The 11,364-nt window shown below is 40.9% G+C and overlaps 5 protein-coding genes across 5 annotated transcripts; 4 read left to right on the top strand and 1 right to left on the bottom strand.

The window, feature by feature from the left end:
- Positions 1-768: 768 nt before the first annotated feature.
- On the top strand, positions 769-1,491 carry LOC124374998 (histone H1-like). Its single transcript, XM_046833133.1, has one exon. The coding sequence runs from the start codon at positions 808-810 to the stop codon at positions 1,423-1,425; it is 618 nt and encodes a 205-aa protein (XP_046689089.1). The 5' UTR covers positions 769-807; the 3' UTR covers positions 1,426-1,491.
- Positions 1,492-2,995: 1,504 nt separating this feature from the next.
- Positions 2,996-9,797, bottom strand: LOC124374999. The gene is made up of 4 exons (XM_046833134.1): positions 9,380-9,797; positions 7,508-7,880; positions 3,607-3,949; positions 2,996-3,499 (listed from the first exon to the last, which is right to left on the bottom strand). Exons 1-4 carry the CDS (start codon positions 9,787-9,789, stop codon positions 3,051-3,053), a joined length of 1,575 nt encoding a protein of 524 aa, XP_046689090.1. The 5' UTR covers positions 9,790-9,797; the 3' UTR covers positions 2,996-3,050.
- On the top strand, positions 3,611-4,156 carry LOC124375003 (histone H4). The gene has a single exon (XM_046833137.1). It carries the CDS (start codon positions 3,659-3,661, stop codon positions 3,968-3,970), a length of 312 nt encoding a protein of 103 aa, XP_046689093.1. The 5' UTR covers positions 3,611-3,658; the 3' UTR covers positions 3,971-4,156.
- On the top strand, positions 7,194-7,916 carry LOC124375000 (histone H1-like). The gene has a single exon (XM_046833135.1). The coding sequence runs from the start codon at positions 7,233-7,235 to the stop codon at positions 7,848-7,850; it is 618 nt and encodes a 205-aa protein (XP_046689091.1). The 5' UTR covers positions 7,194-7,232; the 3' UTR covers positions 7,851-7,916.
- A 141-nt stretch (positions 9,798-9,938) lies between the features above and the next one.
- LOC124375002 (histone H4) lies at positions 9,939-10,484 on the top strand. Its single transcript, XM_046833136.1, has one exon. It carries the CDS (start codon positions 9,987-9,989, stop codon positions 10,296-10,298), a length of 312 nt encoding a protein of 103 aa, XP_046689092.1. The 5' UTR covers positions 9,939-9,986; the 3' UTR covers positions 10,299-10,484.
- Positions 10,485-11,364: the final 880 nt, after the last annotated feature.

Here is an 11,364-nt window from a genome sequence, read left to right as displayed (position 1 = left end):
TTTCGGTCGTGATGCCATCAAGTAAAACTGAAGTTTATTTACCTAAATCATCACTAGTTTTTGTTTACGCTTTTTTTTTTTTTTTTTACGACGAATATTGTTTAGTTATATCACTTGTATATCGATGTAAGTAAATAGATTAGTGCACTAATCAATTCTCTGACGGCATTCAATCTTGCTATTTATATATATATTTTTATATATAATATATATATTTATTTTAAAATAGATTTATATATTAAAACAATCCTTTAGTACGTATTAGCCGTACAGACTTGACGGGCCCATTTCTCTGACCGGTATGTAGAGTACACACCGTCACGGTACTTGTGTCAACAGGGCCTCACTTTATCGCGTTTCACCGTCGTGTCGGTTAGATCCTGTGCTCCGCTCCTCATTGTAGCCCTCCGGACACGTTCAGTGTACAATATAAACGAGTGAAATCCGATATTAGACCGCGTTTATAGTTTTTATAGACAGTTTTTTGGCTGTGTAACGCGTACAGACGGGGTTCGACCTCCACTAAATACTGTCTGGTGACGTTAAAATTCGTTTTTAAAACGGCGTTCTACTCGCTTATCGTTGGTAAGACGTCTCGGCCATCGGAAAAAAAAACGGATTTTTTACGTTTAATCAGGACCTTACGTACTGTTTACGAGAGGTTTTAGTGTCGAGAAACGACTAAAATCCGGCAGACTGGCGTGGCGATGGGACGGCCCGGCTCGGCGACCTCTGTACGGTACGTACTCAGGCCGCGAGCCGAGTCGCGGCTGGCGGCGGAGCCATCTGATATTCCCGACATACAGAATGGCAGACTCCGCTACAACGGCACCGGCACCAGCCGCTCCCACACCGAAGAAGGCGAAGGCCGCGGCCGCCAGCAAGAAGCCCCGCGTCAAGCCGGCTCACCCACCGACGTCGGACATGGTGAACGCGGCCATCAAGAGCCTGAAAGAGCGCGGCGGTTCGTCGCTGCAGGCCATCAAAAAGTACATCGCGGCCAACTACAAGGTTGACGCCGAGAAGCTGGCCCCTTTCATCAGGAAGTACCTCAAGTCGGCCGTAGCGTCCGGCGCTCTCACCCAGCCGAAAGGCAAGGGGGCCACCGGCTCGTTCAAACTGTCGGTGAAATCCTCCGGAGAAGGAGCCAAGTCCGCCGGCAGCGAGACGGTCAAGAAGGCCGCCAAGAAAGCACCGGCCAAGCCGAAAGCCGGCGACAAGAAGCCGAAGGCGGCCAAAAAGCCAGCCGCAGCCAAGAAACCGGCCGCCGCCGCCGCGACCAAGAAGGCCGCCAAGCCCAAGACTCCCAGCAAGGCAAAGAAGGTCGCCAAACCGCCGACCAAAAAGCCCAAGTCGCCCAAACCGAAGAAAGTGGCCGTGAAGAAAGCCAAAACGCCCAAGAAGACCGCCGCCAAGAAGAAGTAAACCGGCCGGCCAGTCGCTCTCCTCCCTCGACTGTGGGAAATCCAAACGGCCTTTCTAAAGGCCACCCAAAATGTCATTCGTTTTAACGTGTTTTATTAGCGACCCCTTTTGTTGATATTATTATAACAAATACATTACGAAACAGCTTGTTTTGTTTTGTTTTTTTTTTGTTTTTTTTTTTTTTAAGTATTATAAAAGTGATATTGTTTGCCGTCTTGTATTTGACGAAATTTATTTAATGTTTGACTCATAATTACAAATACTCACATGCACATATTATAATCAATATTAACGGTTTTTTTATAACTAATTACGATTGGTTTTTGTATTTATAAATGAAAACTATATGTTATACGATTTTACGTTAATGTTATGTTTAGTTTAGAAAGATATTTATGTACATTCAATATTACCTAAGTCTCTTCTATTGATAAACCTTTCATAAGATATATATCCCAACGTTAATAAATAACCTACCGTTCGTTTATATATATATATATATACACACACACACACACACACACACACACACACACACACACTAATTTCTTAGTTCTTTTCATTGGGTCATATACATTAATATTTATGTTAAATCATAATACCATATTGTAGTGTGATGTCAATATTTTATTTTGAGCAAACTTGCAAACTAATATGTCCCCGCATTCACAAAGATCGTAATTAAATATCAGTGATAAACGCGCGCCGCTTGATCTGGGCTTGGAGTTTGCAAGCTCGAGTAAATTTTTTTTCTAAAAGAGCAAGCAGCGCGAAGCGCTGCGCAGCGGGCAAGCATCGCGTGATCTGACAAATTCTGAAAATTTTGTTAAATTCAGAATAGTAGGCTATATTGTTTTAAACGTGTTTCATTACTAATTTGTGTGTGTTTTTTCGTACGGAAATTAATAAACTCGTAAACTTAATCTAATAAACGTAATCTAACTTATATAAATTAAAATAGATAATGCGGGGACACACTGGAAAAGACCCATTTTAAACTTAAAATACACTGACTTGGATCACATTAGAGGTATAAATCAAGCAATCGCAATCAGGTTCGCTAGACAAAAGCAGATTTACACTTGTTAACAGACAACTCTGTAATTATGTAATTTCAATATAATAACAGAATTCCAATGTTTACACAACTAAAAGCGGTAAAATAAGCGAAAATTAGAAGTTATGTTTAATCAGAGTTCAACGCGGTTCTTGGTTAATTAGAAGTCATGTGTATAAAACATGACCGAAACTATGGTTTTCGATCGGATTGCAATTGACGTATTATTATTGTAAACTAAATGTTTGTTTGAAAAATAAAAATAAAATAAATAAATAAACAGAAAATTATAAAATTTTTCAGTGAAATCGGACTATGTTTAAAAAGAAAAAAAAAAAAAAAAAGGAATTGAAAAATTCCTGGAATAAAATATTTATGACAAGCACAAAGTCATAAATTGGGTATTTTCGATAGAAAATATAGTCGAGAGCGACTTGAAACAACCAGGTTTACATCGGTTTTACAACTATAAGCGGTAAAATAAGCGAAAACGAACGAGTTATTGGTGGCCTTTAGAAAGGCCGTTTGTCGTAGCCACCGGCAGCGGCAGCGCACGCTTGTGTGTCACTTAGGCTCGTTCTCCGCGGATGCGGCGCGCCAGCTGGATGTCCTTGGGCATGATGGTGACTCGCTTGGCGTGGATGGCGCACAAGTTGGTGTCTTCGAAGAGTCCGACCAGGTAAGCCTCGCTGGCCTCCTGCAGTGCCATTACGGCGGAGCTCTGGAAACGCAGGTCGGTCTTAAAGTCCTGGGCGATCTCGCGGACGAGACGCTGGAACGGCAACTTGCGGATCAGCAGTTCGGTGCTCTTCTGGTAACGCCTGATCTCACGCAGGGCGACGGTGCCGGGCCTGTAACGGTGAGGCTTCTTCACGCCTCCTGTGGCCGGCGCGCTCTTACGGGCTGCCTTGGTGGCCAACTGCTTCCTGGGCGCCTTGCCTCCGGTGGACTTACGAGCGGTCTGCTTGGTACGTGCCATATCGTCAGCTTGTCTAGCTAAATGAGATATGTTTTCCCCTTGCGGAAAATATTGACTATATACGGGCCGGCACGAGCTCAGAACGACTGTGATTGGTCGCCGCGTTATCGGCCAATCACAGAGCAGCCAGAGTTGACAAAACTACCGACAACGGGCGATTTTATCATCTGTTTGACTAACGCCACTGCAACAGCAACATGACCGGTCGAGGCAAAGGTGGTAAGGGGCTGGGAAAGGGAGGCGCCAAGCGTCACAGGAAGGTGCTCCGTGACAACATCCAGGGCATCACCAAGCCCGCAATCCGTCGTCTGGCTCGCCGCGGCGGTGTCAAGCGTATCTCGGGCCTCATCTACGAGGAGACCCGCGGAGTGCTCAAGGTGTTTCTGGAGAACGTGATCCGTGACGCCGTCACATACACCGAGCACGCCAAGAGGAAGACGGTCACCGCCATGGACGTCGTGTACGCGCTCAAACGCCAGGGCCGCACACTGTACGGTTTCGGAGGTTAAGCTGAGCTGCCGCCTGTTCCGCGCGCGACATCGCCCCACAAAAGGCCTTTTTAAAGGCCACCATAAACTCTATCGTTTTTACGTTTCTCTTCGGCTTAGACAACGGATACCGCTGTTTTTTCTCGATTTTATTCTAAGTATTACAAGTGACAATAATAACAATTTCATTAATACATATAATATATAAAAATTTTTATTTATTTATTTATTTATTTTTTTTTTTTTTTTTTTTTTTCTCAACATTTAAACTTATCATACTAGGTTTTCAATTGTTTTTTCTCTCACTCTTCTGTTCCTAATAAAAAGTTTCTTAAATTTTCGTTTTTATTAAAAACCTTTTGTTTATTTCACTTTTTAAGGCCAGATCATTTTACCGTATTATGTAATTTAACCAAGTAAAAATCACTCGTATCTGACGACTGTCGTCGACAATTCCATTATCAATATACAACTTACAAGATTATTCATTGTTGTAAGTTCATGTTCATAAAATCTCTATTAAATTTCATTATGACTAGTCACTTAAGACCCTAGCTTGCCTATTCAAAGCTCAGATCACGCGACGCTTGCCCGCTGCGCAGCGCTTCGCGCTGCTTGCTCTTTTAGAAAAAAAATTTACTCGAGCTTGCAAACTCCAAGCCCAGATCAAGCGGCGCGCGTTTATCACTAAAAAAAATAAATAAAGTACTTTATTTCTTCTTCAAGTTTCATTTAGGCCGTGTATTTTTATCTCTATTAAATTTGTATTATTTATGTATTTTAAATAATATCTCTATTAAAAATTCCATTATGACAAGTCACTTCCAACACCCTAGCTTGCCTATTCGATTAAATTCACTACCCCAAGTTTCTTTCAAACACAACGATCGATTTCCTATTTATCCGTAAAATAATACCTTAATTTATGTATATTTCTCGTCGGTAAAAGTAAAAGTAAATTTTCAACGATAAATCCTATAGTTTTGTGTATTCTGTATTCCTATTGGTCGATTCGTACCGATTTCCCTTTTGCGCATGTGCGTGGAGATAGAATATATACGGTGAACTGTTAACACACGCTTATATAGGTAGGAGGTGGCCAAACTCGTGATTCGTCGGTTAAAAGTGACCAACCAGAGTTTGAGAGGATTTCCCGCGTTTCAATTGACAATGAATTTTGACCGTTTTAATCGGACGATCCTTGTTCGAAATGACACTTATTTACTTAATTCACGTCGAGTATTGATAATGAGTTGAAGAATTATTTGAAAATACAGACTAATACCGATATATTCAGTACACATTCCGGCCAATTATTTAAATAATTTTGGAACGTAGTGATTAACCTGATGAAATCGTTTAGAGTAAATAAAATAAACGTGTTGACAATCGTACTACAGACGAAATCGAGTATATTCATAACCGAGTATGTGTTCTAAATCCGATCTATACATTATGTTTATAGTTTCGTATTATCATAATATGTGTTAATCAATGTTTGGTGATTTACAGCTAGTACTGCTATTGTGACCTCTATGGATATCGCCCGGTATTAGCAATAGAAGAGAGCTTCATTTTGAATAGTTACTCCGATTACTCTATACTGCCCTTGTAATGTTCTATTCAAATAGAGACAATAAATTATTTTAACATTATCAAGTGACGTAACTGCCACATGTACAAGTATCGTATCTCAAGCCAATCCACATTGTTTTATTCAGTGTAAACACTTTTAATATTAATTTTATTTTAATCCTTTTTTTTTTTATACTATTTAGATTCAATCTGAAACATAGTTGGAAAAGTATGTTCATTCAGTACATACAAATATTTCCGTATTGTTTGAAATTTAAAGTAATTGAAACGAAATTGCAACGTGAATAATTTAAATCGTAATAAGAATAAACGTATAGAGGAGAAAAACACACTGTTTTCCCGAATTAATGTAGTGGTTTTAAATAATAATTACAATAAACGATGTTCAATAGGATTCACGCCCAGCGTATATACATCGTACATACGAGCACTGGTTGAAACTGAATACAATTATAACTTTCGCACTGTACATAGATGTTACGCTTCAACAGTATTTAACAACGAATATCTTCAATATTGACGCGTTTTATTTTATTTATTTTTTTTTTTTTTCTCACTTATTTACCGAAATACTAGAAATACTTATATATATCAACAAATTCTACAATTTTTATGAAATTGGCTGAGTTAATTAGCTATTATTATTAGTCTACTATATTCTTATTGTTTAGTTCAACGGTCGAGCATATACCTTCGGTCGTGATGCCATCAAGTAAAACTGAAGTTTATTTACCTAAATCATCACTAGTTTTTGTTTACGCTTTTTTTTTTTTTTTACGACGAATATTGTTTAGTTATATCACTTGTATATCGATGTAAGTAAATAGATTAGTGCACTAATAAATTCTCTGACGGCATTCAATCAAGCTCGATCGTTACAGTCGTTGATAATATTTTAATCTTGATAATGAAAATAATATTTAATTTCACTCCTATCTAGAAAAAAAAAATTCTTTATAGACAATAATCGTAACTCACGCGTTTATCATTACGGCATGTTGTGATATCTTGCACAGCTAAGCGTTATAAAAACTAGGCGTATCGCAACACTCACTGCGTGTAAATTGGACATAAATTTTTTTTTTTTTTTACTTAAACACTATATTCCCACTCGGATTTATATATTAAAACAATCCTTTAGTACGTATTAGCCGTACAGACTTGACGGGCCCATTTCTCTGACCGGTATGTAGAGTACACACCGTCACGGTACTTGTGTCAACAGGGCCTCACTTTATCGCGTTTCACCGTCGTGTCGGTTAGATCCTGTGCTCCGCTCCTCATTGTAGCCCTCCGGACACGTTCAGTGTACAATATAAACGAGTGAAATCCGATATTAGACCGCGTTTATAGTTTTTATAGACAGTTTTTTGGCTGTGTAACGCGTACAGACGGGGTTCGACCTCCACTAAATACTGTCTGGTGACGTTAAAATTCGTTTTAAAACGGCGTTCTACTCGCTTATCGTTGGTAAGACGTCTCGGCCATCGGAAAAACGGATTTTTACGTTTAATCAGGACCTTACGTACTGTTTACGAGAGGTTTTAGTGTCGAGAAACGACTAAAATCCGGCAGACTGGCGTGGCGATGGGACGGCCCGGCTCGGCGACCTCTGTACGGTACGTACTCAGGCCGCGAGCCGAGTCGCGGCTGGCGGCGGAGCCATCTGATATTCCCGACATACAGAATGGCAGACTCCGCTACAACGGCACCGGCACCAGCCGCTCCCACACCGAAGAAGGCGAAGGCCGCGGCCGCCAGCAAGAAGCCCCGCGTCAAGCCGGCTCACCCACCGACGTCGGACATGGTGAACGCGGCCATCAAGAGCCTGAAAGAGCGCGGCGGTTCGTCGCTGCAGGCCATCAAAAAGTACATCGCGGCCAACTACAAGGTTGACGCCGAGAAGCTGGCCCCTTTCATCAGGAAGTACCTCAAGTCGGCCGTAGCGTCCGGCGCTCTCACCCAGCCGAAAGGCAAGGGGGCCACCGGCTCGTTCAAACTGTCGGTGAAATCCTCCGGAGAAGGAGCCAAGTCCGCCGGCAGCGAGACGGTCAAGAAGGCCGCCAAGAAAGCACCGGCCAAGCCGAAAGCCGGCGACAAGAAGCCGAAGGCGGCCAAAAAGCCAGCCGCAGCCAAGAAACCGGCCGCCGCCGCCGCGACCAAGAAGGCCGCCAAGCCCAAGACTCCCAGCAAGGCAAAGAAGGTCGCCAAACCGCCGACCAAAAAGCCCAAGTCGCCCAAACCGAAGAAAGTGGCCGTGAAGAAAGCCAAAACGCCCAAGAAGACCGCCGCCAAGAAGAAGTAAACCGGCCGGCCAGTCGCTCTCCTCCCTCGACTGTGGGAAATCCAAACGGCCTTTCTAAAGGCCACCCAAAATGTCATTCGTTTTAACGTGTTTTATTAGCGATCCCTTTTTTTGATATTATTATAACAAATACATTACGAAACAGCTTGTTTTGTTTTGTTTTTTTTTTTTTTTTTTTTTTAAGTATTATAAAAGTGATATTGTTTGCCGTCTTGTATTTGACGAAATTTATTTAATGTTTGACTCATAATTACAAATACTCACATGCACATATTATAATCAATATTAACGGTTTTTTTATAACTAATTACGATTGGTTTTTGTATTTATAAATGAAAACTATATGTTATACGATTTTACGTTAATGTTATGTTTAGTAGAAAGATATTTATGTACATTCAATATTACCTAAGTCTCTTCTATTGATAAACCTTTCATAAGATATATATCCCAACGTTAATAAATAACCTACCGTTTGTTTATATATATATATATACACACACACACACACACACACACACACACACACTAATTTCTTAGTTCTTTTCATTGGGTCATATACATTAATATTTATGTTAAATCATAATACCATATTGTAGTGTGATGTCAATATTTTATTTTGAGCAAACTTGCAAACTAATATGTCCCCGCATTCACAAAGATCGTAATTAAATATCAGTGATAAACGCGCGCCGCTTGATCTGGGCTTGGAGTTTGCAAGCTCGAGTAAATTTTTTTTTCTAAAAGAGCAAGCAGCGCGAAGCGCTGCGCAGCGGGCAAGCATCGCGTGATCTGACAAATTCTGTAAATATTGTTAAATTCAGAATAGTAGGCTATATTGTTTTAAACGTGTTTCATTACTAATTTGTGTGTGTTTTTTCGTACGGAAATTAATAAACTCGTAAACTTAAATGTAAACTGACTTGGATCACATTAGAGGTATAAATCAAGCAATCGCAATCAGGTTCGCTAGACAAAAGCAGATTTACACTTGTTAACAGACAACTCTGTAATTATGTAATTTCAATATAATAACAGAATTCCAATGTTTACACAACTAAAAGCGGTAAAATAAGCGAAAATTAGAAGTTATGTTTAATCAGAGTTCAACGCGGTTCTTGGTTAATTAGAAGTCATGTGTATAAAACATGACCGAAACTATGGTTTTCGATCGGATTGCAATTGACGTATTATTATTGTAAACTAAATGTTGGTTTGAAAAATAAAAATAAAATAAATAAATAAACAGAAAATTATAAAATTTTTCAGTGAAATCGGACTATGTTTAAAAAGTAAAAAAAAAAAAAAAAGGAATTGTAAAATTCCTGGAATAAAATATTTATGACAAGCACAAAGTCATAAATTGGGTATTTTCGATAGAAAATATAGTCGAGAGCGACTTGAAACAACCAGGTTTACATCGGTTTTACAACTATAAGCGGTAAAATAAGCGAAAACGAACGAGTTATTGGTGGCCTTTAGAAAGGCCGTTTGTCGTAGCCACCGGCAGCGCACGCTTGTGTGTCACTTAGGCTCGTTCTCCGCGGATGCGGCGCGCCAGCTGGATGTCCTTGGGCATGATGGTGACTCGCTTGGCGTGGATGGCGCACAAGTTGGTGTCTTCGAAGAGTCCGACCAGGTAAGCCTCGCTGGCCTCCTGCAGTGCCATTACGGCGGAGCTCTGGAAACGCAGGTCGGTCTTAAAGTCCTGGGCGATCTCGCGGACGAGACGCTGGAACGGCAACTTGCGGATCAGCAGTTCGGTGCTCTTCTGGTAACGCCTGATCTCACGCAGGGCGACGGTGCCGGGCCTGTAACGGTGAGGCTTCTTCACGCCTCCTGTGGCCGGCGCGCTCTTACGGGCTGCCTTGGTGGCCAACTGCTTCCTGGGCGCCTTGCCTCCGGTGGACTTACGAGCGGTCTGCTTGGTACGTGCCATATCGTCAGCTTGTCTCGCTAAATGAGATATGTTTTCCCCTTGCGGAAAATATTGACTATATACGGGCCGGCACGAGCTCAGAACGACTGTGATTGGTCGCCGCGTTATCGGCCAATCACAGAGCAGCCAGAGTTGACAAAACTACCGACAACGGGCGATTTTATCATCTGTTTGACTAACGCCACTGCAACAGCAACATGACCGGTCGAGGCAAAGGTGGTAAGGGGCTGGGAAAGGGAGGCGCCAAGCGTCACAGGAAGGTGCTCCGTGACAACATCCAGGGCATCACCAAGCCCGCAATCCGTCGTCTGGCTCGCCGCGGCGGTGTCAAGCGTATCTCGGGCCTCATCTACGAGGAGACCCGCGGAGTGCTCAAGGTGTTTCTGGAGAACGTGATCCGTGACGCCGTCACATACACCGAGCACGCCAAGAGGAAGACGGTCACCGCCATGGACGTCGTGTACGCGCTCAAACGCCAGGGCCGCACACTGTACGGTTTCGGAGGTTAAGCTGAGCTGCCGCCTGTTCCGCGCGCGACATCGCCCCACAAAAGGCCTTTTTAAAGGCCACCATAAACTCTATCGTTTTTACGTTTCTCTTCGGCTTAGACAACGGATACCGCTGTTTTTTCTCGATTTTATTCTAAGTATTACAAGTGACAATAATAACAATTTCATTAATACATATAATATATAAAAATTTTTATTTATTTATTTATTTATTTTTTTTTTTTTTTTTTTTTCTCAACATTTAAACTTATCATACTAGGTTTTCAATTGTTTTTTTCTCTCACTCTTCTGTTCCTAATAAAAAGTTTCTTAAATTTTCGTTTTTATTAAAAACCTTTTGTTTATTTCACTTTTTAAGGCCAGATCATTTTACCGTATTATGTAATTTAACCAAGTAAAAATCACTCGTATCTGACGACTGTCGTCGACAATTCCATTATCAATATACAACTTACAAGATTATTCATTGTTGTAAGTTCATGTTCATAAAATCTCTATTAAATTTCATTATGACTAGTCACTTAAGACCCTAGCTTGCCTATTCAAAGCTCAGATCACGCGACGCTTGCCCGCTGCGCAGCGCTTCGCGCTGCTTGCTCTTTTAGAAAAAAAATTTACTCGAGCTTGCAAACTCCAAGCCCAGATCAAGCGGCGCGCGTTTATCACTAAAAAAAAAAATAAATAAAGTACTTTATTTCTTCTTCAAGTTTCATTTAGGCCGTGTATTTTTTTATCTCTATTAAATTTGTATTATTTATGTATTTTAAATAATATCTCTATTAAAAATTCCATTATGACAAGTCACTTCCAACACCCTAGCTTGCCTATTCGATTAAATTCACTACCCCAAGTTTCTTTCAAACACAACGATCGATTTCCTATTTATCCGTAAAATAATACCTTAATTTATGTATATTTCTCGTCGGTAAAAGTAAAAGTAAATTTTCAACGATAAATCCTATAGTTTTGTGTATTCTGTATTCCTATTGGTCGATTCGTACCGATTTCCCTTTTGCGCATGTGCGTGGAGATAGAATATATACGGTGAACTGTTAACACACGCTTA

This window comes from Homalodisca vitripennis, unplaced genomic scaffold (assembly GCF_021130785.1).
Source record: "Homalodisca vitripennis isolate AUS2020 unplaced genomic scaffold, UT_GWSS_2.1 ScUCBcl_12217;HRSCAF=21814, whole genome shotgun sequence".
NCBI classification, from domain to species: Eukaryota; Metazoa; Arthropoda; class Insecta; order Hemiptera; family Cicadellidae; genus Homalodisca; species Homalodisca vitripennis.
The sequence above is the reverse complement of the archived record's forward strand: the minus strand, read 5'-3'. Positions and strand labels throughout refer to the sequence as shown.

Excerpts from the sequence above, each read along its gene's own strand:
- LOC124375003 (XM_046833137.1), top strand. The coding sequence starts at position 3,659 with ATGACCGGTCGAGGCAAAGGTGGTAAGGGGCTGGGAAAGGGAGGCGCC.
- LOC124375002 (XM_046833136.1), top strand. The coding sequence starts at position 9,987 with ATGACCGGTCGAGGCAAAGGTGGTAAGGGGCTGGGAAAGGGAGGCGCC.
- LOC124375000 (XM_046833135.1), top strand. The coding sequence starts at position 7,233 with ATGGCAGACTCCGCTACAACGGCACCGGCACCAGCCGCTCCCACACCG.
- LOC124374999 (XM_046833134.1), bottom strand. The coding sequence starts at position 9,789 with ATGGCACGTACCAAGCAGACCGCTCGTAAGTCCACCGGAGGCAAGGCG. Across the intron at positions 3,950-7,507 it reads CCCCCTTGCCTTTCGGCTGG|TGTGCGGCCCTGGCGTTTGA; the intron begins GTGAGAGCGCCG and ends GAAACCGTACAG. Across the intron at positions 3,500-3,606 it reads GATAAAATCGCCCGTTGTCG|GGGAAAACATATCTCATTTA; the intron begins GTAGTTTTGTCA and ends ATTTTCCGCAAG.
- LOC124374998 (XM_046833133.1), top strand. The coding sequence starts at position 808 with ATGGCAGACTCCGCTACAACGGCACCGGCACCAGCCGCTCCCACACCG.